This window comes from Panthera pardus, unplaced genomic scaffold (assembly GCF_024362965.1).
Source record: "Panthera pardus isolate Hobbes unplaced genomic scaffold, ASM2436296v1 HiC_scaffold_26, whole genome shotgun sequence".
Classification (NCBI taxonomy): domain Eukaryota; kingdom Metazoa; phylum Chordata; class Mammalia; order Carnivora; family Felidae; genus Panthera; species Panthera pardus.
The window spans coordinates 289,128-316,179 of record NW_026526832.1 but is presented as its reverse complement, the minus strand read 5'-3'; the positions used below and the strand labels follow the sequence as shown (position 1 = coordinate 316,179).

Below are 27,052 nucleotides of genomic sequence, written 5' to 3'. Positions count from 1 at the left end.
AGCCATAATATTGAAATACTGGATGCAACTTAAATATCCAGTAATACAACAATTGTGAAACATTGCGATATAGCAAGTTATTAGAATATGTTTTAAAATTTAGGAAGATAAAATTTATAAATATTCTACAGTACTCTAGAATATTAAGATAAGGAATAGCTGCAAAATAAAACTGCAAATTTTTTTTGTGTTAAAACTATGCAAAAATTATATGTACTGACAAAGACTAGATAGGAACACTCCAGTGAAAATCAACTGTTTCTCTTGTCTACGTTCTCCCCTGATCCTTAGCTCTGCATTCTGAACCTGGAGTTCATGGCTCTTTAGCATAGCCTTCAGTTCGTCTGTGAAATCCCTGAAATTGTTGTCTGTATACAAATTGATGTACATATTTATAACTCCTAAAGAAATTGGAATAAAATTCTCTTATGTTGTGGGTCTGTTAATCAAAAAACTAAAAGCCATTGGAATAATTTCTATTTATGTTTAATTAAACTGAGCTAGAAAAATCTTTTTAAAATTAGGGCATACAGGACCAGAATGGGGAAAAAAACAAACAAAAAACAAAACCACCAAAACCCCAAGCCAAGACCTGATCACGGGAGCACACAAGGGTGGTCTGGGAGCTGATGGTGAGGAGCTGATGGAGAGGAGTCTGAAGGTCACTCTCCTACTTCAGTGCCACAACAGAAAATGTCAACCTGTTCAGCTTTTACCTAATTCCACTATCTGTTTGCCTGTGTTCTAATTAAAACTTCACACCAGAACTGTCTGGGAAAATGCCAGGTATTACATGTTGCTATTGAGGTGTATGAAAAACATATTTTTTTCCCTTTTTTATTTGTCGAAAGCTGAAGATATAATTAGGACATTCTTGGGGTTATTCTCTCCAAAATGTGAAATTTTAACTTGTCTCGGAAACTGTAATTAACTTCAGATGTTTCAATAATATCAGCCATCAAACCAACCTAAAGACAAGATCAAGCAGCTCACTATGGCCTTTGTGTATGTCTGGAAAACTTGCTCTCATTGGTCTGTTTCTAAAGACCCTTCTAGAAGGTGGCAGGTGTGGTCCATGATGTTGAATTCTAACTTATTGGTGCTCGGTGCCACTTAGAAATCTTTTTTATTTGCAGTTTACTATTTAAGATCTTCATTCTCAATCCCCTAAACCTTTTCATCCTCTACACATTTCTACTCTGCATAGAACAAATGAACACACTAGTCTTTTTCAAAGACTGGATCACCAGCATCAAAATCATCTGGGCTGCTTATTAAGGATCCACATTTCTGAGTCCAACACAAAATCAGAATCCTTATGTATGAGACTCAAGATTCTAGTTTACCAAGCTCCCTGGATGATTCTGATACACAGTAATGTTTGTGAACCACTGAACTTTATTTGAAAGCAACCAACAAAAATGAGGTGGTCATAAAGTGAGCACTGTCTCACACCTTCACTTGAAAATCATCATACCTGTGTGCCTACGCTCCAGCTCCTGAGTGGATCTCAAATTTTCCTCCAGAGATGAAGAGGTTTCACCTCACTTTTTTCTAACCCTCCTGGCTTTTAGCGACTTTTCCTCTGCATCTAAAAACGTGCAAAACTTCTCTTTAACTTGCAGATAGTTTCCCTTTAGCTTGTAGAAAGCTTTTTCTCCACCTGCTGCCCATTTAACTTGAAATCCCGCATTGCCTTCTTTCTCTCAAACTTCCTTTATAATGGTGTGTATTGGTGGGCCATATCTCTCCCATCCATTCCTTTTGAAAGTTTCCAAAACCCGGTCTTGTTTCTCATAACTTTAACAAAATTATTCAATTAAAGATGAGCAGGGACTTCCTTCAAGCCCAATTCTCTTGGTAGATGGATGGGGCAGCAAGGTCAAGGAAAGCTCTGCAAAACTAAGAGGGACTATCCACCGTTCTCTGTAATCCTATTCTCCGTAGACTTTCCAGTTCATAACTTGGTGTTACCTGTATGTGAAAACACACGGGTATCAGATGAAGGCAGGTGGAATTAGGCTCTTGTGGTATGATGGCCTGTTGTCTTTTTAATGAATATGTGTAAGCCAATATACAATTTCTCTTATTACAATTAGATTTCTTGGAGCTGTTCATGTTATTATGGAGAAGGAAAATACATTGGCCTATTTTTGATTTTTCTCTTAAAGCAGAAAGGCTTTTTTTGTTCGTTTGGTTTAGTTGTAAAGAAGAGGGAATTTATGATAAATTGGTTTGATTTCTCTTGTACACTGCTTCGGAACATCTCATTGTTTTAGTTGTCTAAGTAAAATGCCTCTGAACAAACAAAAAGACTTTCCAGCTCATTACTGAGGGGGGGTACCACCCATATCTACTCCTTGAGCCTTTGTACTTCACTCCACACACTCTGCCTCAGACCACTCATCTATCTCAGGAGCTGACCCACCACACCACACCTATGCTCATAATTGCCTACTCAGTCTTTCTTGGCATCCAGGATTCACCCTTAACTTCCGCTGCCTCTTGGATAGTTGCTTTGGATATTTCTTTCATCAAAGAAATTTCCTTTCGTTGAGGAAATAATACAAAAATTTACTTCAGGGTTTAAAACGAGAACTTCATTTGTTCAAGTGCTGTGCTATAAAATTCCTACGTTGCTGATAAACAAAACGGCTTTATGATTCAATCAACTAAACAGGTGCTTGGATAGTTAACTAATTAGGATGAGATGAATACCTTACGTAAAATTACATTTTACTCTGTTTTAATGGGGAAAAAATATCTGGAGTGTTTTCTTGCTGTTCAATGTAGAATCAGGGAGTCCTCTGTCAAACTATTTTACTGTAGAACCTATATCTATCCATCTGAAATTAAACTTAGGCTCCAAGGCTTCTATTAACTCCAAAAGGTTATGTCGTATTTGAGAGAATCATATGGCATATGAGAATTACACAGCCCTGTGGTAGGTCATAAATTGTCTTATTATTGTTTATTTAAGTTATAACTCATATTGTGCCTACTGGGGTTCTAAAAATGTTAATTTCTTTTCCTAGAATCCCTTGATTTTCCAGAACAATGATATCTCAGTGTGATTTGTTATTTAAAACAGCAGCTCTATCTGTTGTTACACAGATTGAAAATGCTTCTGATCATCTTGAAACCAGTCTAGTAAGACTAATAGTGCAGAAACGTGGTTTGTCTCCTGCTCAAGAACTTTAAATAGTCTCCTACTGTTTATATCATCAAATCCAAATTACTTTGCCAGGTGTTTGGCACTCTCCTCTTGTTTCATGTTAGTTCCTACTCTGTCCCACAAATTGCCCTTTTTAGTCAGGCTGACTTATCATATCTACCTTAGGCCATGTTTGAATGCATACAAATGTCTTTGTTCACCCTGTTCTCTCTTCCTATCTCCTTCAAGTTTCTGATTTCAACAAGCAAACAAGTAATTACCTGCTTTAAGGTAGTGGAGTATATTAGATAAGCTCATATGGCCCTATGCAAATCTAAGTTCTCTTATTATTTTCATAATTATACAGTTTTAATTGTTATAATCTGAGCATATTAATTGGGTGAAGGTAAGTAAGCAACTGCCTGGAAAGAAATTAGCTACTTCCTGTGTTCTGTAATTATAAACCTCAATTTGTTTGATGATGGTCAAGATCATGAATCTGTATGGGTTTAGACCTAACCTAAAGAGAAGAGAAATGACTTACTTTGCTTCTGGTTTGACTAAACAGAAAGGGTATAATATCTGATAAGGAACTCTTTTTCACCTAGAAAATTAAACAAAAACATAACTAAGAAGAAACATCCAAATTTCTGTAATAAGAGAGTATTCTGGGGCCAGTAGTTCTCAGAGCAAGGTCCCTGGAACAGCAGCAACAAGCATCCCATGGGAATTGTAATTTCCCAGGCTACGTTCCCAACCCACTGAATCAGAAACTCCAGAGGTTTAAGCATCTGTTTTAACAAGTCCTCTAGGGCTTGCTTGAGAACCGCTGCTCAAAGTCCATGGGAGTGCAGCATTGAGTTAAATACTGGAATGATCTGGTGAGTTTTAAAGAAATACTATTGTTCAGGCTCACCACAAATCAATTAAATAATGTCTTGGAGTAGGGCCTGGGTGATTCTCATTAGTAGCCAAGTCTGAGAACCACTCTTCTAGGTTCTTCAAAAAAATTTTAATGTTTATTTATTTTTGAGAGAGAGAGAGCACAAGCAGGGGAGGGGCAGAGAGAGAGGGTGACAGAGGATCAAAGCAGGCTACGCACTGACAGCAGATTAGCCTGATGCAGGTTTTGAACTATGAACCACAAGATCATGACCTGAGTCGAAGTCAGACGCTTAACCAATTGAGCCACCCAGGCACCCCTAGTTTCCTCAAATTTTTGTGTGAAATAAAATCATCACCCATTAAATTGTCACAGCCCCAGAATACTACCAGGGCATGTTTGTGCGTGTGTGTGTGTGTGTGTGTGTGTGTGTGTGTGTGTGTTTGAAGAGAGGGTAGGGAGAAAATATGAAGCTGAGCATTTTTTATTATTCCAAGTGCAAATATGAGGTGCCTTTAATGTTTCCATGTGCTGGCTGAAATTTGACTCATCAGATTTAAATTTCTTTATGGACTAGCCCAAGAAAATGGTCATTGTGTTAGGCAACTTGGCAAGGTTTCTGATAATGTGGCTTCAAAATGATCTGTTATTACAGAGGACATATAACCTCACTATAAAGTTTTTTGTAATTATGACTTCACACAGAAACCACAATGCTGAAATTTGAGAAAGTATCAAACATCTATCTGTGTTTTCTGTTCTAGGTCACTAAACAGGTAATTTCACTAAAAGGACAGAATAGCTTTAGTTTGAAATTTAAAAAGCTTCCTTTAAAAATACTTTTAACAGGGCACTTGGGTGGCTCAGGGGGTTAAGTCTCCAACTCTTGATTTTGGCTCAAGTCACAATCTCAGGGATCCTGAGATTGAGCCCCATGTTGGGTTTTTGCTGACAGCGGGGAGCCTGCTTGGTATCTCTCTCCCCTTTCCCTGCCCCTCCCCTGTTTGGGTGCACACACTTGCTCTCTCTCTCAAAATAAATAAATAAACTTAAAAAATACTTTTAAAAAATGTTTATTTTTGAGAGAGCGCAAACAGGACAGAGGATCCAAAGCAGGCTCTGCACTGAAAGCAGCAAGCCTGATGTGGGGATTGAACTCATGAACCATGAGATCACGACCTGAGCCAAAGTCAGATGCCCAACTGACTGAGACACCCAGGTGCCCCTAAAAAAATACTTTTAACATAATAGGCTTAGGAACCATCTGAGAACTGGATCATTGGGAAAGTAATATGGCCTGAGCCTGGTGTAGATGATTATATGGTCCTAACAGCCCAAGCCACATGACTCTGTTTCACAGAGTCCCAATCCCAGCATGTGTCCCTCAAGAAAGAGTTGATTGGCTGTACAGGACAGAAATGTGTAATTAGCATCACTTAACCTGAGGTTTCTCAATCTAAGCACTACTGACATGTTGGGCCAGGTAACTCTCTGTTGTGTGAGCCTGTCCTGTGCACTGCCAGCTGTTTAGCAGCTACCCTTACTCTTCCCACTTGACACCAGCAGCACCATCCTCTCTAGTTATGGCAACCAAAGATTCCTGCAGACATCCCCCAATATCTCCTGGGGGGCAAAATCTCCCAGGTTGAGAATCAGTGATTTAATTTAATGTATCTTAATTGCATATGATCACAGAATAATTGTTTTTTACCATCTACCTATTAATACCACTTATATATAATGGTCCTAAAAATACACATTAGGCAACATTTAGGTAGAAGAAATTTTGTGTCTTCTTTCTTGGCTTTATAGACCCTAAAAATGCTTGGTATTTGGGAAGGGCTCTGCCATACATTCTGATTTATCCACTCACTAAATTTATCCACTCACTAAATGGTTTGAAAATCGACATTGCACAGAGGATGAAATCATAGAATTGAAAGATGGGAACATCAGATATAATTCTGAATTTCTACCTGCAAATCACGAAACAATATCAAATAGCAAAGTCCTTCATATATCTGTGCCTCAATTTCCTCACCTTTCAACTATAGAGAATGCCCTTCTAAGGAGGTTCTTTTGAGGACAAAATAATATTAATGTACAGAAAGCACACAGTTCAGCCTAGCACAGCATGTGTGACGCAAGTGACAGGAAAAGCTGTCATTATTAGAATGAGTTTATTAGGCACAGTGTATGAGAGGCTGGGTGCTAAAGCCCAACTACTTGGGTTTGAATTCCAGCCCCACAGTTCACTACACTAGCTGGTCAAACTTGGCCAACTCTGCCTCAGTTTCATCATTTGTAAAATGAATCTATTCATACTGGCTACCTTACAGAGTTGCTATGAAGATTAAATTAATTAATACATATGAAGAACTTGGAACAGTGTTTGGCACATGCTAAGAGTTGGTGTTTGTAGTATTGCGTAACAGTATTCACCTTTGTAAAAGTCTGGTTACCGCTATGACTTTATAGAAGTATCCTTATCAATGTGATCAAGTGTATATATGTTTCAATGACCAAAACAAAAAAATAGCAAAATATGGACACATAGAAGTGGGATGAGAGGTTCTATAGAAATGGGAGAAAAGTCCACATTTGTCAAACACCAACAATGGCTCCTTATATTTAAGCATGAAAAAGAAAGATTTACATATTGCTCCACCAGGCAATCTTCTAAGCTTCAACTAAATGTTCAGGTTAATAAAACTTTCATAAACTATATTTGGAACCCTTCTACTTAGGAAGAGCATAGGGCAGGAACTACTTCTTGCCATCAGGGCAGCATCAGACTTCACTCTTCCATGGGACTGCTTGTAGGAATCTATCAGCCACCCAGGAGCTACCCTCTCCCTAGATGACAACTCAGAGGCAAGGAGATGAGATCCACACTGGGTGGGTATGGAAACCACCCTGGCTTAAAAGCCTTATTACCACATGAGCCAGTATGTCTTGCAATAACTCTGTAAGCATAGATTTCAGGCTTCCTGATAGAGGCATGCCCAGAAAAAGAGTTGCTGCACCATGGTAAGTCCAAAGCTATGGCTCCCCATCAGTTATTTAGAATTCATTTTCAGTCTCCCCCAGTGCAGATATCATTCACAAATCAGGGGTCATTTTTATCATAAGCAATGTTGCCTAAAAGTAACTGACTTCTACTCTTATCAGGATACAGGGAAACAGAGTTTCAGAGTTAACCAAGCAAGATCAGATTCTCATGCAGAGAAAATTGTCCTACAGTCTTCTAGAACAATGCTTCCTAAACTTCCGTGTTCTAACAAATCCACACAATGGTGACATTTTGAAAGGCACCCTGGTGAAGGCATTAATTCTGATTTCTTTCTATTGTAACAAGAAAAACAACACACAAGGTATCCAGGGAAATATTCAGTACTGAATTTGATAAAACTTCCAAATAAAGCCTAGCTCATAAGCCACAGCAGTGACCATAACTGTTTGGAAGTAGCCACCTGCATTTCTAATCAAGACATGATGAATTGTCTGTTCAAATTCTTGACAACCACCACTACCGAGAAACTTTGTTTATAGAAATAGTAGACAACAAATAGCAGATGATTTATTGCTTTGTCTCTTATGGATGGAAACTCCCTTTTCCATTAACCAGAATTTGGATAATTTGTTCTCTTGAAATTGTTAACCAAAGGTACCACCATTCTTCACTTTTAATAGTTTTCCCTTTTTCCCCTTTGATAAATGCAGTGTTGAAATTTCTTGTGAAATGCAAACTGATTTAAAATCCAAACATTTCAAGTATTTCAGAAACAATGGTAAGCTTTCTCTGAAACACAGACAGATGTTACTCTGGCTGAATTTTTCTTTAGGTTTAAATCCATTACAATCACTAAAAATCACTAGAGACCCATTTCCAATATCATTTTCCCAAAGCTGAATTCAAAGAGTGGTATTCTAAACTGAGAGATTTCCCCCTAAGATCAGGAACACAACAGGGATGTCCACTCTCGCCACTGTTATTCAACATAGTATTGGAAGTCTTAGCCTCAGCAATCAGACAACACAAAGGAATGAAAGGCATCCAAATTGGCCAGGAGGAAGTCAAACTTTCACTCTTCACAGATGATATGATACTGTATATGGAAAACCCAAAAGATTCCACCAAAAAGCTGCTAGAACTGATCCATGAATTCAGCAAAGTTGCAGGATACAAAATCAATGCACAGAAATCAATTGCATTCCTATACACCAATAATGAAGCAACAGAAAGAAAAATCAAAGACTGATCGCATTTACAGTTGCACCAAAAATCATAAAATACCTAGGAATAAACCTAATCAAAGAGGTGAAAAATCTATACACTGAAACTATAGAAAGCTTATGAAAGAAATTGAAGAAGACACAAAAAAGTGGAAAAACATTCCATGATCCTGGATTAGAACAAACATCGTTAAAATGTTGATACAACCCAAAGCAATCTATATATTCAATGCAATCCCTATCAAAATAACACCACATTCTTCACAGAGCTAGAACAAACAATCCTAACATTTGTATGGGACCAGAAAAGACCCTGAATGGACAAAGGAATCTTGAAAAAGAAAACCAAAGCTGGAGGCATCACAATCCCAGACTTCAAGACATATTACAAAGCTGTTATCCAGACAGTATGGTACTGGCACAAAAACAGACACTCAGATCAATGGAACAGAATAGAGAACCCAGAAATGGACCCACAAACATATGGCCAGCTAATCTTTGACAAAGCAGGAAAGAATATCTTCAAGTGGTGCTGGGGAAACTGGACTGCAACATGCAGAAAAATGAACCTAGAACACTTTCTTACATCATACACACACAAAAAAAAACCTCAAAAAGAGTGAAAGACTTAAACAAGACAGGAAGCCATCAAAATCCTCAAGGAGAAAGGAGGCAAAACCTCTTTGACCTCAGCCACAGCAACTTCTTAGTCAACACGTCTCTGGAGGCAAGGGAAACAAAAGCAAAAATGAACTACTGGGACCTCAACAAAATAAAAATCTTCTGCAAAGCAAAGGAAACAATTAGCAAAACTAAAAGGCAACCAACAGAATGGGAGAAGATATTTGCAAATAACCTATAAGATAAAGGGTTAGTATCCAAAATCTATAAAGAACTTATCAAACTGAACACCCAAAAAACAAATAATCCAGTGAAGAAATGAGCAAAAGACAAATAGATGTTTCTCCAAAGAAGACATCCAGATGGCCACTGACACATGAAAAAATGCTCAGCTTCACTCATCATCAGGGAAAGACAAATCAAAACTGCTATGAGATACCACCTTATCATAATGGCTTATCATAATGGCTAATATTAACAACTCAGGCAACAACAAGTGTTGGCAAGGATGCGGAGAAAGACGATCTCTTTTGCACTGCTGGTAGGAATGCAAAACTAGTACAGCCACTCCGGAAAACAGTATGGAGCTTCCTCAAAAAATTAAAAATAGAACTACCCTACGACCCAGCAATTGCACTACTAGGTATTTATCCAAGGGATATAGGTATGCTATTTTGAAGGAGCACATGTACCCCAATGTTTATAGCAGCACTATCAACAGTAGCCAAAGTATGGAAGGAGCCCAAATGTCCATCGATGGATGAATGGATAAAGAAGATGTGGTATATATATACAATGGAGTATCACTCAGCAATCAAAAAGAATGAAATCTTGCTTTTGCAACTACGTGGATGGAACTAGAGGGTATCATGCTAAGCGAAATTAGTCAGAGAAAGACAAATATCATATGACTTCACTCCTATGAGGACTTTAAGACACAGAACAGATGAACACAAGGGAAGGGAAGCAAAACAATATAAAAACAGGGAGGGGGAAAAACATAAGAGACTCTTAAATATAGAGAACAAACAGAACAAACAGTAACCACTGGAGGGGTTGTGTGTGGGGGGGGGATGGGCTAATGGGTAAGGGGCATTAAGGAATCTACTCCTGAAATCATTGTTGCACTATATGATAACTAACTTGGATATCAATTTAAAAAAAAGGACACTTCTCCAAAGAAGACATCCAGATAGCTAACAGACACATGAAAAAATGCTCAACTCACTCATCATCAGGGAAATACAAATCAAAACCACAATGAGATACCACCTCACACCTGTCAATGTAGAATGGCTAACATTAACAACTCAGGCAACAACAGATGTTGGCGAGTATGTGGAGAAAGAGGATCCCTTTTGCACTGCTGGGGGAATGCAAGCTGGTGCAGCCACTCTGGAAAACAGTATAAAGGTTCCCCCAAAAATTAAAAATAGAACTACCCTACGACCCAGGAATTGCACTACTAGGTATTTATCCAAGGGATACAGGTATGCTGTTTTGAAGGGGCACATGTACCCCAATGTTTATAGCAGCACTATCAACAGTAGCCAAAGTATGGAAAGAGCCCAAATGTCCATCGACGGATGAATGGGTAAAGAAGATGTGGTATATACATACAACGGAGTATTACTCAGCAATCAAAAAGAATGAAATCTTGCCATTTGCAACTACATAGATGGAACTAGAGGGTATTATGCTAAGCAAAATTAGAGAAGGACGAATATATGACTTTACTCATATGAGGACTTTAAGATACAAAAGAGGTGAACATAAGGGAAGGGAAGCAAAAATAATATAAAAACAAGGAGGTGGAGAAAACATAAGAGACTCTTGAAAATGGAGAACAAACAGGGTTGCTGGAGGGGTTGTGGGAGGGGGGATGGGCTAAATGGGTAAGGAGCATTAAGGAATCTATTCCTGAAATCATTGCTGCACTATATCCTAACTAGCTTGGATATAAATTTAAAAATAAGTTAATTAATTTTTTTAATGTTTATTTTTGAGAGAGAGACAGACTGCAAGTGGGGGAGGGGCAGAGAGAGAGAGGGGGAGACACAGAATCTGAAGCAGGCTGCGGACTCTGAGCTGTTAATACAGAGCCTGACACGGGGCTCAAACCCACAAACCATGAGATCGTGACCTGAGCTGAGGTCCGGTGCTTAACTGACTGAGCCACCCAGGTACCCCAATAAATTAATTTTTTAAAAAGCAAAGAGTGGTATTCTGCTCACATATTTTTTGTTATGTCTTGGACTTTATTATAGTCACAGTTTTGATAATATTTAGTTTGGAATTCATAACAGCAGGGAAACATTTACATATGGGAGTTCCTTTGCAAATAAAACAATGTATTACTTGAATGCAGGATTCTCAGAATAAGCTCTAAATATGTTTTTAAGAAGTATTTCCATAATGTTTTATTTGCCTTAAATATTTCATCGCCAGTAGGATTCCACCCCCCCATGACAAAGTTCTTCCAATATTTCACTTCAGTGATTCTAAATAGTGCATTATTATCTAGAAGTTACTAATATCTATAGATGCATCAATATTCAATAAAACTCCTTTTCTGCAATAAAATTTTAATCATGTCCTGGAGTGTGTTAATCTCTCTTATCTAATCTGTTGATCTACTAGTGGCATTATTGATAGATTTCCTTTGCTTTTCTGGTAACAAATAGAATGAAAAAATTTCTACACAGGTTGGTAAAATTGCAATTCTGCCACAGTGAGTTATTCTGACATTAGATATTGTGTGTTCTTGCATGCCTAGCTTCTTAAGCTTATTGATGAGATATTAATCTAAAAACAGAATTTGGTTTCATATTTTGTACTTCAATATGCCTTAAAAAGTTCAAATCCTTTTCTGGGTATGGTGGACATCTTTTGGTAAGGTGTTGATATAGCTTGCTTGTAACTACTGATTCATTTGATAACATTTCCATACAAATGAGATATTTAGGCAAAGGACTGGAACGTTACTGTGATTCACAAATCCAAGTGTGAGATGTTTTTAATTATGTTGCCTAATTTCTAATCTTTTTCCTTGTTTTAAATTTAAATTTGTTTTAAATTCAAGTTAGTTAATATACAGTGTAGTCTAATCTTTTTCCTTTTGACCACTGTGTTTATCTTATAGCTCTAGTAAAATTCTAGTTTTAAGAATACGCTATCAAAGAGGACACAAATAAATAGAAAGAGGGTCCATGCTCATAGATTGGGAAATTTAATATTATTAAAATGTCCACACCACTCAAATATTGTACAGATTCAGTACAATCCCTATTAAAATTCCAAATGCATTTTTCACAGAAATAGGACAAACCTCAAGAGAACCCAAATAGTCCAAGCACTCTGAGACAGAACAAAGCTGGAGACATCATGTTCCCTGATTTCAAACAATATTAGGAAGCTAAACTAATCAAACCAATATGGTATTGGCATAAAAACACACATATATATTAATGGAACAGAATAAGAAACCTAGAGATAAAAGCCTGAATATATGGTCAATTATTTTATGACAGAAGAGCCAAGAATATACAATGGGGAAAGGACAGCATGTTCAGTAAATGGTGCTGGGAAGACTGGACAGCCACATTCAAAAGAATGAAATTGGACTGCCATCTAATGTCATACACAAAAGCTAAATCAAAATAGATTAAAGACTTGAACATGAGACCTGAAACCACAAAACTCCTAGAAGAAAACATTGGTGGTAAACTCCTTGAGATTGGTCTTGGTGATGATTTTTTTGGATTTGACACCAAAAGCACAGGAAACAAAAGCTAAAATAAACAAGTGGGACTACATCAAATTAAAAAGCTTCAATACAGTGAAGGAAATCTTCAAAATAAAAAGGGAACCTACTGAATAGGAGACCATATTTGCACATCATGTATCTGGTAAGAGATTAATATTCAAAAAATATAAGGAATTCATACAACTCAATAATAAAAAACCCAAACAATCCAAATAAAAAATGGGCAGAGAATCTGCATAGATATTTTTCCAAAGAAGACATACAGATGGACAACAGGTACATAAAAATATACCCAACATCACTAATCATCAGGGGAATGCAAACCAAACCACAATGAGGTATCAATCACCTTACATCTGTCAGAATCATTATTATCAAAAAGACAAGAAATAACAAATGTTGGTGAGGATGTGGAGAAAAGGGAATCCTTGTAGACTGTTGATGGGGATGTAAATTGGTACAACGACCATGGAAAACAATATGGAGTTTCCTCAAAAAATTAAAAATAGATTTTACCATATGATCCAGCAATTCCACTACTTGGTATCTATACAAAGAAAACAAAAACACTAGTTCAAAAAGATGTATGTGTCCCTATGTTCACTGCAGCATTATTTGTAATAGCCAAGATATGAAACCAATCTCAAGTGTCCATTAAATATAAAGAAGACGGTGTGTGTGTGCATGTGTGTGTGTATACCCAGCAAATGTGTACACACACACACACACACACACACACACACACACACACACACACGGTGGAATACTACTCAGACATAAAAAAGAACAAAATCCTGCCATTTGCAACAACATGGATGGACCATGAGAGTATTATGCTATCTTACTGTAAGACCTAGGGCAGTTAACCATTTTGTGACTCATTGTAAAATAGAGATAATAATTGTATCTATTGTATAGTATTTTGTGAGGATTAAATGATATGACATACAAAAATAATTTGCCTAGAACAAAGTAAACACTAATGATCTTTTATGACATAAAATGTGATGATTCACTTTCATGTGCTCTCACACAAAGTGGATATATATTCCAACTCTCTAGCCAACAATCCTCCCCCATATCTCATAGCTACCCTTCAGTTACAATCATTCTTGTTCAAGGTCTTCAGTCCCAACAAAACAGGATTATTTTGTCTTGATCAGTTCTATTCTCTGTTCTCTATGCTCTTCATGATCTCCCTATTTCCTGATTCTTTACCTAGTTTCCTCTTTACTTGCCCCAAAGCTGACCAGAGTCACTACTATGCCCCCTTGCTGGGCAAAATAATCTGCAGCATATAGTTGTGTACTTATTCAGATTGATATTCCAACATATTTAGACATCTCCTTGAAGCTTATTCCTGACAAAATCATTATACCTAACATATAGCACTAAGTTGATATTTTAGAATAAACTTGATAAACAGAACTATTTTCTCACCAAGAGGGATCATGGTAGAGAGATAATCATTGTAGAACTTCACATCTGACGTATTCTACGACACTTGAAAACTATGCAAAGACATATTTTATCACATTACTATTAAAAGGAGTTTAGTATATAACATGTCCTCATGTCACTGACCCAGTATTTATAACTAGTTTTAACTTTCAATTTAGCTGCTACCAAGTTTGTGCTACCCAAATGACTATCTTTTCATTGGGTTTATAATATCTGGAGTTCAGACTAGGGAGGAAAAATTAATATCAACCCCAAAATGTAATAAAATAAACCAGGATTCCAACTCTATCTTCTTCTTTTTTTTAAATGCTTATTTATTTTTTGAGAGAGAGAGGGAGACAGAGGATGAGCAGGGGAGGGGCAGAGAGAGAGGGAGACGCAGGATCTGAAGCAGGCTCCAGACTGAGCTCTCAGCACAGAGCCCCACATGGGCCTCGAACCCACAAACCATGACATCATGACCTGAGCCAAAGTTGGACACTTAACCAACTGAGCCTCCCAGGCACTACCGCCCCCCCAAACTCTATCTTCTTAAATGAGCACTTGCATATTATCATCAAGCATCACTACTATCAGTTCAAAAAAGTATAAAATATCAACTCAATTCCCCAAGTAGAAGTGCTCATTAGTCTAGATATACAATTTATCTCCTGAATTGGACAAAAGCAGTTTCCATATTCATCTTTAATAGAAAATCATTTTACATTTGGCAAACTTTGACTCTTCTCATAGTGGGGAATGAATATCACAAATGGCACTTCTTGATATCTGGGTAATTACATGATTTTTTTAAAAAAAATTTATTTGTTCATTCTGAGAGAGAGTGAGCATGAGTGGGGGAGGGGCAAAGAGAGAGGAAGACAGAAAATCCCAAGCAGGCTCTGCACAGGGCTCGAAGTCACCAACTGTGAGATCATGACCTGAGCTGAAATCAAGATTTGGAGGCGTGGGGCGCCTGGGTGGCTCAGTCAGTTAAGTGTCCAACTTTGGCTCAGGTCATGATCTCACAGTTCGTGGGTTCGAGGCCCGCGTTGGCTCTGTGCTGAGAGCTCAGAGCCTGGAGCCTGCTTCAGATTCTGTGTCTCCCTCTCTTTCTGTCCCTCTGCCACTTGTGCTCTGTCTCTCGTTTTCAAAAATAAATACACATTTTAAAAAAATTTTAAAAAGTAGTAAGGCAGTGGTGGGAATGACAATACTATTAAAGGGATTATTTTCTTTTACATCAAAGGTCTTTAAATTCTATTCTATATTAATTCTCCCATCTTAAAAAAGAAAAAAAAAAAAACCTCACTAGACCCCAATTCTCCTTTCATCTATCACCTCACTTCTTTCATATCTTTGGCATCCCCAAATTAGTAGGTCCAAACCCAAACTCTTTTTTTTTCCCCAATAAATCTGTTCCATTCAGTTTTCTGTGTCTCAGATACAAGGAACTCTAATCTTCCTCTTGAGCCCAGTCAACTGGATCATTAAAGTCATCCAGGACTCCTCTCTGGTTTTCCACCTTGCATACAGCCCATAAAAACATCCTGTTGGCTTGACCTTCAACTTATTTCCAGAATTCGACCCACTTCTCATCACCTCCCCCTGGTTCATCTCTCACCTGAATTACTACAGCCTTCTAATTGGTCTTCCTTTTCAACTCTTGCTTTTGAGAAGCAAGAAGAAGTATTCTCTACACAGCAACCAGAGCAGTCCCTTTCAAAATGTAACTCAGATCATGACACTTCTCTGCTTGAAGTCTATCCATGGGTCTCCACTTTTCTCAAAGTAAAACTTAATGTTCATAGGATGACTGTCAAGGCCCTTCATGGTCTGTTTTCTAGCTCTCATTCACTCTCCTACAGTCTTTGCTTCTTGAACATGCCAGGTATGCTCCTGCCTTGGGGCATTTGTATTCACTTTTCTGCAGTCTGGAATGCTTCTTTCTTCTCTCTGTCAGTACATCATTGACTCCTTCTCCTTCCAGTCCTTATTCAAATAGCCGCTTGTCAATGAGGCCTACCCTGACCATCCCAGCTAATTCACAACTTCTTCCCCAGAACTCCTAATCTCCTTCGCTCTGCTCTAGTTTTTTTGTAAAACTTATCACCGTCCAGCATTCTCTGTAATTTACTCAGATGTTGTGTTTGTTACTGTCTCCCTCTACTAAGATGCAAGCTCCACGAGGACAGCAATTTTGATCTGGGTGGCTCACTAACATCTCTCTAGCACCTAGAACAGTTCATGCTATAGAGTTGGGTGCTCAATACATTTTGTTGAATGATTGGATTTTTATAGGCATATTTGTTCTTTCTATAAATTATATCTCATTCTAATTAAGCTCTTTCAGGATTTATAATAAATCTATCATTTAAAAATGTTATTCTTCTCTCCCTCTCAATCCTAGAAGGAGTGCTGTCTTCAGTGTTACCCGACTCAGTCAAAACTACAGGGCTGAGTAAGGGAGAAGAAGATAATTCCTAGGAGTTCCTTTTATCTTCCTACACAGCAGAGAATGGGAAGGTAGCTCCAAGAACTTGGTGGTAAAGCTAAACTACTATCAGCTACCAGGAAAGACCGTCTCAACAACAATTGTCAACTCAACCAAACAACAATGGAGGAAAGCCAGTATCAACTTTAAGTTCTGCTACCTGTTGTGCTGAACTTTAAAGCAATTCACAGACCCGCATTTGTACAACTCGTCTAATTATTTTAACAACAAATGTGTGCTTAGAAATAATAGACAGTCTATGTGAATGTATTTGTGTTATTAATCTATATAAATACCTTAAGTTATCAAGCTCCTTTTATTTAAAAAAAAAATCCTTATTCCTACTCTACTAAGGAAAGTTGAAAGAACATGTAACACAAATCATGCACGTACTTTTTACGCATTGCCTTCTTTTCTCAGCAATCACAAGATATCAAAATTATCTTTGTAATACTGATTAAAAATATATGGCATTACATAATACACACATAGAAGAGGCACAAAAGTGTGCTACTCTATAAAATGTTGTCTATAAGTAAAAGAAAGCTAAAGGGAAATAATAAAATTATTGTGATTACGATTCATTTGTCATTGGATGATAACCAAAATTATATTTTATATTTACCATTTATACCCAATCAATTATGGATAACATTTGCGATCTTATTTGAAGCTTTTACTGTTTAATACATTGCTTCATAAAAGAGAACTCACTTGAGATTATATGTATCATATTCAGTGGAAGACCTTGGCACTGTAGGGATCATATAAAGAAATCCGAGGTGTTCATTTTCACGTATTATTTTAATGATTTGCAAAGGATTACGAACGTTGGCTTTAACGACTTCTTCCCGATCATGGAAAAAGTACTTAGGGTACGCTGAGGAACTGGTCCCATAGAGACCTCTTCTTCCAATACTGGTACGTGACAGTTTAGGAGGAGAGGGAGAGAACATCTCAGCTGAGGGCTGCTGGATCAAAACAAAGCCAATTTTTAAAATGATGAGTTTTTGCAAAACAAAACCAAAAGACATGACTAAAAAAACATGATAAAATATTAACCTCAAGCACTAATTACTGAAGTTCCTGAGATGTCTAGTGCTCAAAGGCAAGTATTAAAAAAAAATTTTTTTTTTTAACTTGAGAGACAGAACATGCACTTAGGGGAGGGACAGAGGGAGGGAGGAAAAGAGAGAGAGAATCCTAGGCAGGCTTCATGTTCAGCTTTCAGCCTATGTGGCACTCCGGCTAAGCCACCCACGCGCCCCAATCATTTTTGAACTGAAAAACTTCAAACTATTGTAAGGAGTGATATATTCCTTCCAAGTACTCCTTATCCAGGTGTCCATCCCCTTTCCCAAACCCCCAACATCAGCTCTCACTGATGCCTTCTTTCCTTTAAGTCAAGTGTTTATTACATCAAAATGCCACTACTTCTCTGGTGTTCTTGGGAGTCCACTTTTCCTGCTCATTTGTTTAGTGTCTATCTTGACCGTGGCCTCTCCCCTTAACCTCCTCACCTAGTTCTGACAACCTTAATGCTTTTCAGTGTGTGAATTCTTAGACAGCTGTCATCATAGCTCATAATAAAATACTTTTGAGTAAATGTAAGGGGTGGTTACACTGAGCATTGGGGGATCACTATGTAATAATACCCTTGGAGACGTATACATGTTACAAATTCATAATTGCCAGTTCTGTAGACCAGTGTTTCTCACATTTAAATGTGAGTGTGAATTATCTAGGTGTCCTGTTAAATTGCAGCTTCTGTCAAATCTGGGGTGGAGCCTGTGATCCTGCATTTCTAACCTGCGGATACTGCAGACCACCACTGGAGCATCAAGGCTAAGTCCCCACCATGTTCACACACTTGAGCTTTGTTCTAACCCCCCAGCTCCCCTGTCTGTACTCTCAGTGCCGCTCACACTCCTTTGTTCCTCCACAACAAACCTTGGGGCAGCATCACACACACCCTCTCCTCCTGTGGGGGAGGGTGGTAACTGTCATCACCTTGTCTCTCTGACAGTGGAGGGGCAACTGGCACTAAGACACAAGAATCCCCATCGCAGACCTGCTTTGTTGAATAGCCGATGCAAATATATAAATGATATCTTTATTGCCTGTTAGCATAACTAACAGAGGCTGCCATTTCTCCGAGAGATTGATTACCACAAGCTCTACGGAACAACGTCTTCAGAACGTTTGCATTCACAGATGTCATCATTTTCCATCTCTTGATTAAATATACCCTGTTGAATAGGAGTTTGAGATGAAAATCCTGGAAAGTTTAGAGCTGAAGGAAATACATCTTTGAATTCAAAAGATAAAATGTGCTTCTTTCACTTATTGGCCAGAGACAGCAGCAACCACACTGTTTTCTTATGTAAAAGAATAGGCCAGGGGCACCTGCCTGGCTCAGTCCTTGAGCTTTAACCCTTGATTTCAGCTCTGGTCATGATCCCAGGGTTGAGGGATTGAGCCCCATGGTGGGCTCTGCTCTGAGCATCAGCCTGGGATTCTCTCTCCCTCTCGCTCTCTCCCTCCCACATGCATGTGCTCTCTCACTCTCACTCTCTCTAACAACAACAACAAAAGGCCCAAGGAGAAAATACACATTGCCTTGTCCCAATGTTTCAACAAGGGCTATAGTCAACTTTAATATTTTTATGAGAGTGGAGTATCAATATTTTACAGAAAATGCATGTATTTTCTTTATTATATCCTTCAAGAAGTTTTACTGCCTTCTAAGTACAAGATTTCTTCAACAATAGGCCTATATGTTTTCAGCTGCATACTTATTTCCAATTATGTAGCTCAATGTGAAAATGTGATTCAATTTAAGTAGCCACATAAGTTCAGATTTTGTGGGGGAAAGGGAACAAAAGAAGCATTTATTCATAAAGTGTAGAACACTTGTAGTGTTCTCCATGATGGATGTTTAGTCCAATTTGATAAGGCAATCTTCCTTAATTACTAGAAGCAACGCCTCCAACTGCCTTCTTTTATCTCTCAGGGAATCCTCACTGGTGCATTTCCATTCTAAGCTCCTTCTGAGAAATCAATACCCATCCCCCCCTCCCACCACCAAAATGACCCTCTTATCAGAATAATACCTTCTCATTTTATATGGAATATTTCCTCTCTTCCATATTTTCCCTTCAACCCCTGGCTCTTATTTGAATTCTTCACTTAGTTACAGCTACAACCACGCATAACACACAATTTAACATCCCCTTTCATCCTCCTCCCTTCATCCTAGATGTGCACAATTTCATTCTTCTTCTTTAAATTCAAGGTCATGATGCCCACTTTATACCAAATAAACTAACTTATGGGCAATCAGTTCTTTCTTGGCTCTACTTAAGATAGCCTGTTCTCCTTTCCTACTTCACAGAAACCAAATTAGTTGAGGGTTTATAATTTTATATAACTAATCATGTGATATTCTTTCAGGGTGATCTCACCGACACCCACAGTGAGCCTCTTCCAGCCGGCTTCTCAAGCCCACCACTCTCCCACCTCCTCTGCCTTACTAACTTTCCATTCACTCTTCCAAGCTTATTAGTGCCATTCCCTATGGTAGCTTTTCCTCCACTGACCATCCCTCTCACCACCAGGTGCAAGCTTTCCCTCCTGTTCAGTTCTCCAGGATTTTGTAGCTTAAATGACCAACCAGAGTTTTTATCACAACCCCCTGAGCTGGAGCATTCACTTGTCCACGTACCCACCCAAAGATTCTGAAATCCTTGAGGATGAAGGCTGTCTTGATCTCTTCCTTTCTACCACTCTAGCCCAAAGCCTGAAACATAACTGACACTGAAATGTTCAACAAGTCTAGAAGGATCCTCTCAATAAAAAGCTCAGAGAATTCTCGGGTCTGTTGGCATTTTTACTGTGAGTGTGTCCACATTTTTTCCCACTTCTATTCCTTTGTTTAATTATCTGCAGGTATTTATAGAAAGCCATGCTCTGTTGGTTTCTCCCAGAGCTACTATTCAAGGACTCCTTGCAAGGTACCTTCCCACTCTACAACTCACCAATTACAAAAATTGTCTTTCTAGCTGGTTCAGTTTCTGTTTTATTGCCTTTCACCAAGGTATTCAAAAGATTGTCATTTTGGGTAATAATGATGAAAATTTCATAAAAGGTAAAATAAAATTCAAAACACTATTATGTCTTCTTTTAATATGTAAGAGAAGATTAGGGGACACCATATAGATGCTGGAAGTTTTCCTTTATGATTTTCCTCTACTGTCCAAATTTTCCTTGAGTAAGAACTGAGAAGTACTGTATTTCCCAAATCCATTGTGCAACCTGATAGAGAAAAATTTTGCAACTGTTCTTATGAGTTAAAAGCATGTTAGCAATGTTATAGGAAACTAAAACTAAATTGAAAGGATTAATTAAGTACTTTAATAGCATACCTGTTTTTTCTTCCTCACAGTATACTGAGGCTCAAGAAACTGAACAGATAATTTGGTAGAACTTCTTTCTTCAGTGCTTCCTGGAGGTTTTATGATTCCAGAAGAGATTAACTGAAATCGGTTCTGTTCATATATGTATTCTGGCCTCTTATGATCTTGGTAGACTTTTAGCACTGGCTTTGGGGAATAAAGAGACATGTTAATTTTTTCAGTGTTAACCAGAACTTGTCTTATTCTTACAACATGAACTTTGGACTCTACTCCTGTTGGAAATTGATCTTCCTGGAGTAACTTTCTAACCAAGTCACAATCATTGTGGTGGCTTTCACCATGGTCTGACCATGGTCTATTACAAGACTAAGACTTTTCTATTTGGTTTCTATTAATTCTGTCCTTTAATTACCAATGAATACTTCTATGGGTAAGGTTGTGACAGAAAGGCTCAGAGGCATGAGATCGCATACTCAGTAATTGTGCATTACAAATCCCACCATCCACTAAAACAGTCATTGTGGGAAGGACTGTACAATTCTCGCACTGTACCCCAAAGTCATTAATCAATTCCCATAGCCATAATTGGTTGGAGATCTAAAAGAAATTGTGGCAAAAAATAAAAGAAATTGTGGCATTATATTAGGCTAATCTAATTTCAGATTAAGGCAATAAAATCTAGCATTCAACATAATACACTAAAGCAAGGAATTCACCACAATGGCTTTAGGCTTCTAAGCATTATTTATTTATTTATTTATTTATTTTTAAAGTTTATTTATTTATTATGAGAGAGAGAGTGTGAGCGGGGGATAGGCAGAAAGAGAGAGAGGAAGAAAGAGAATACCCCAATCAGGCTCCTTGCTGCCAGCACAGAACTGATATGGGGCTCGAGCCCACAAAACTGTGAGATTATGGCCTGAGCTGAAACCAAGAGTTGGATGCGCAACCCACTGAGCAACCCAGGTGCTGCTCTAAGCAAAATGACTTTAGCATGATAGCTAATCTCTTACAACTGGAGCGAGAAAGAAAAGCTTGAGAGTAAGCATAGGAAACAGCTGTTAAATTTTCAGGTATGTGTAAATAACATTTGGTTTTGGTTAAAAATCCCTCTTGAGCCACTCACTGTAGAAAGGAAAAGACTATAGAGATGGGGGCAGGAGGATCTCTTCTATATCAATGTGGAAAATCAACACAGACCAGAATCACAAGGTAAGAAGGGGAGAAAAGCTTCTGCACAGCAAATGAAACCATAAACAAAATGAAAAGGCAATCTACCAAGTGGGAGAAAATATGTGCAAATTATACGGTGATAGGGGGTTAAGTACCAAAATCTATAAAGAACTCATACCACTCAATAGCAAAATCAAAACAATCCAATTAAAAGGTGGAAAGAGGATCTGTATAGACATTTTTTCCCCAAAGACATGGAGATGGCCAGAAAGTATATGAAAAGATGCTCAACATCACTAATCATTAGAGAAGTGCAAATCAAAACCACAATGAAATATCACCTCACACTTGTCAGAATGGCTATGATCAAAAAGATAATAAACAAATGTTGGCGAGAATGTGGAGAAAAGGGAACCCCCATCAACATTTAATATCACAGTTTGTATCTTTTTATCTTGTGCATTCATAACAAAGTATTGCAGTTATAGTAATTTTTACTACTCTTGTCTTTTAGCCTTCAACTAGCTTTATAAATAAGAGATTAATCCACCACCTTTACATTAGATTATTCTGAATTTTACTATGTATTCACCTTTACCAGTGAGTTTTATACTGTCATATTTTCCTGTTACTAACTAGTACCCTTTGATTTCAGCTTAAAGAAGTCCCTTACAATTTACTTTTAAATAACAAAGTAACAAGCATACACAGAGAGAAAGAAAGCAAATATGGCAAAACACTAATAACTTTGAATCTAGGTGGATGGTGTATAAATATTCGTTTTACTATTCTTTCAACTTTTCTGTGCATTTGGAACTTTTTATAGTAAAATGTTGGGAGAAATTGATTTTTTCAAATAAAGTGGCAAAAATACAAAAAGTTAGATAGATTCACACAAACCCTAATAGTGATAATCTATTACTATAAAAGAGGCATTGAAAGAGGGAAGAGGGCATTGAGACTAAAATGGGATACAAAAGGTATTTGAAATGTATTTATAACATTCCTTTAAAAATAGATATTGAATCAGGGCCACCTAGGTGGCTCAATCAAGCCAACTCTTGGTTTCAGCTCAGGTCTTGATGTCACAGTTTCACTGGTACTGTGAAACCTGTTGGGATTCTCTCTCTCTCTCTCTCTCTCTCTGCCCCTCTCCCACTTGCTCTATCTCTGTCTCTCTCAAAATAAATAAATAAAGGAAAAGACAAAATAAAGAAAAATATTGAATCAAACTAAGCAAACAACATTATTAATTTGGGATACACACACTTGTTTATTATATCCCTCTTTGTAGCATTTTATATATTTGAAATTTTCATAATAATAAAATAGAAACAGAGGAAAACTTAACTATTTAGCAAAATCAGAAGCAAACCTCAATCATACATAATAATGAAATAACTGTAAAGCTAGTAGGGACAAAGTTGGATCCTCTCATTAATTACACTGGGAAAAACTGTGAATAGATCAAAGATTTAAATGTAAAATAAAATAATCTTAAAGTAATTTTTAAAGAGAAGTATCTAAGACATCACTAAATAATTTTATTTTTACAATCTTGCTAAGTGTAGGGCCTAAGTATCACATAAAACTCAGAAGACAGAAACTCAATTACATAACAATTAGGAATTAAAACAAAACTTGAAAATTTTTATAATGCTTATCACAGATAAGGGGCTTATTTCCTAATATAAGAAGAACTCAGGCAAATCAATGAGAAAAACACCAACTGCCCCATTAGAAAATAAGACATGAAGATCCATATATTCACAGAGAGAAAAATAATTCCTAAACATATGAAAAGACATTCAACCTTTTTCAAGAAGAAACTTAAATTAAAGCTACTCTGAGACAGCATTTTTCTTGTATTACTGAAGCAACATTTACTAACCAAAATTACAAACGTACATATGTTTTGAGTTGGCGACTCCATTTCTAGGACATCTGCCTACAGATGGAATCTCAAGTGTAGGAGATGGCATATGCACAAGATTATTCACTGTAACACTGTTGTCATAAAATTCTATTTTAAAAACCTAATCTATAAATTTGGGGCTTACTAAATACACTATGGTACATTCATATGGTACATTATGAGCTATAAAGCAAATTGATATAAAAGAACTTTGGGACAGATATGAAATGATCTCCAAGTTATGTATTAAATGAAGCAAGTAAGGGGCAGCAAAGTTTGTTTATTATGCTAGCTTTAGGCTTAGACAGCATAACACATCTCTGAAAGCATACACAACACACTCTTACCATTGATTGCCTCTAGAGTAGGAAGCTGAATGGATGAGGGACAGTGGTAGAAAACAGACTTTAACTGTGTAACTTCTGTACACTTTTAAAAAAAATTTTTTAAATGTTTTTATTTTTGAGACAGAGAGAGACAGAGCATGAGCAGGGGAGGGGCAGAGAGAGAGGGAGACAAAGAATCCAAAGCAGGCTCCAGGCACTGAGCTGTCAACAGAAAGCTTGAGGCGGGGCTTGAACCCACGGACCGTGAGATCTAACCTGAGCTGAAGTCGGAAGCCTAACCGACTGAGCCACCCAGGCACCCCGCTTCTGTACACTTTTAAATGAATTACTTATCTAAGAAGGATGAATTTTAAAGTTTATATGGAAGGATAACCATCTAAAACAGAGAATATATAAAAAATAAGAATGGCGAGGAACCAGTTGCCTTCCACTTACCAAAACATGCTCATTGTAATCAAAACAGTGTGGTTAGATCAGTAGAGAAAAGAATCAAGATCTGTAAACAGATCTCGCTATTTTATACGTGATATAGTGAGAAGTTTATACACTATAAAGGTGGTGTTTTAATTTGGTGGGAAAAACGTGGTGCTAGCAAAACGTTTCGAAGAAAATGTTAGTCCCTTTCCTCACACCAGATTTATTTATTTATTTTGTAATGTTTACTTATTTCTGAGACAGAGAGAGACAGAGCATGAACGGGGGAGGGTCAGAGAGAGGGAAACACAGAGTCCGAAACAGGCTCCAGGCTCTGAGCTGTCAGCAGAAAGCTTGAGGTGGGGCTCAAACCCATGGACTGTGAGACCATGACCCGAGCTGAAGTCAGAGGGTTAACCGACTGAGCCACCCAGGTGCCCCTCCTTACACCAGATTTAAAAGTTTATGTGAGGGGCGCCTGGGTGGCTCAGTCGGTTAAGCGTCCGACTTCAGCCCAGGTCACGATCTCAGGGTCCGTGAGTTTGAGCCCCGCGTCAGGCTTTGGGCTGATGGCTCAGAGCCTGGAGCCTGCTTCCGATTCTGTGTCTCCCTCTCTCTCTGCCCCTCCCCTGTTCATGCTCTGTCTCTCTCTGTCTCAAAAATAAATAAACGTTAAAAAAAAAATTAAAAAATAAATAAATAAAAGTTTATGTGAATGAAAGTTTTAAATGTGAAATTACAAAAATAAAGAAGAAAATGTGGGGAAATGCTGCCTGTCAACATATGAGTATAAAGCAGTGGTCAGTGGAGAGAAAATGAAGTCCAATACAAAGTGAATGCTGCAATTCAGATAAGAAGAACAGGACCCTCAATACTAATCCCACAGAGAGGATTAGCAGCAGCCGGTGTGAGGGTGCAGCTTCAGCCACCCCATTCAGACAGCAAAAGGCTGGAAGATATTACAGGAAAACCTCGGAAAGGTGAAAGTGAAATTTAATTTAGGCAGCACATGCGTGCTGGTTTGAGAACCTCAAGTAAAATGTGTGTGAATCAAAAGTATGTACATTTTTTCCATTCAACCCAACAGTACTAATCATGGAGCTTTATCCCACAAGAATATAGGCACCGGTACAGATGGATAATAAAATGATTTTGCTGTACCAGTATAAATATTTGTAAAATAAATGTCCCAAAGAGGATGATTTAATCAATTATGGAATATTCATGCAATTGGACACTTTAATAGGATAGGCAACCATTAAAAAGAATGTGTTCTATAAATATCATCTGACTTGGAGGAAGTCCTACAATGTCTATTTAGGTACAAAAAGCAACATGTAGCAACATTTATGTTTATGTTGTAAAACAAATATCCAAAAGCCTAAATACGTATTTTGTGTGTGTTCATCCATTTGTATAAAACTGAGCATGGAGAAAGGCAAGAGGGATACACACTAGACTGTTGAAAACCTTAGATATAGACAAGGGGGTTGGAGACTGGAGAATTACAAGTAAGGAAAAGATATGAAAGAAGACTAAAACAGGGAAGGGCGGGCAGGAGAGAGGAAGGCAGAGAGAGGAGGAAGGGGGCGAGGGGGAGAGGGAGGAGAAGAGGAAAACAAGGGGAAGGGAGAAAGGCAGGGGAGGAAAGGGGGGGAGGAGAGAAGGGGTAGCAATCATAAAGAGAACAAACCATAGTATGAACTCTATATAAACAAACTAAACTACAGATACCCATACACATGAAATCAGTCACTTGAAGAAGGCAAAGCTACTTTCTCTCTGCTTGATGGAAATTCAGGTATTTTTCACATTATTCCTTATTACTTTTAGTACTGTATGAATTACCATATTCATGTATTAGTTATATTGTTCTAGTCATCTGTTAGTACATTACAAACAGCTTCAAACTTAGTGACTTCAGAAACACCTCCATTTATTTTGCTCAAAAATCTACAATTTAGGCAGAACTCACTGGAGACAGCTTGCCTTTGCTCCATCAGAGCATCAGCTGAGGCAGCTCAAAGGCTGGGGACTGGAGTCATCTAATGGCTTGTTCATTCACATGTCTGGTAGGTGATCCAGGCTATAGACTTGTTCAGATGACATCTCCTTAAGGAGACCTTTGTAGTCACACAATCTAAAGTAGCCTGCCCTTTGTTTCCACCTGTATTATTTTCCTCATAACAGCTAT

The 27,052-nt window shown here is 37.8% G+C and overlaps 1 protein-coding gene across 1 annotated transcript in view; it reads right to left on the bottom strand.

Moving 5' to 3' along the window:
- Positions 1 to 27,052, bottom strand: part of DNAH6 (dynein axonemal heavy chain 6) — a 241,924-nt gene that overhangs the window by 184,096 nt on the left and 30,776 nt on the right. The window contains exons 3-4 of the mRNA XM_053890890.1: positions 21,019 to 21,195; positions 17,309 to 17,565 (exon numbers count right to left, since the gene is read on the bottom strand). Coding sequence (XP_053746865.1) covers positions 17,309 to 17,565; positions 21,019 to 21,195 — 434 coding nt within the window. The remainder of the gene's footprint in view (positions 1 to 17,308; positions 17,566 to 21,018; positions 21,196 to 27,052) is intronic.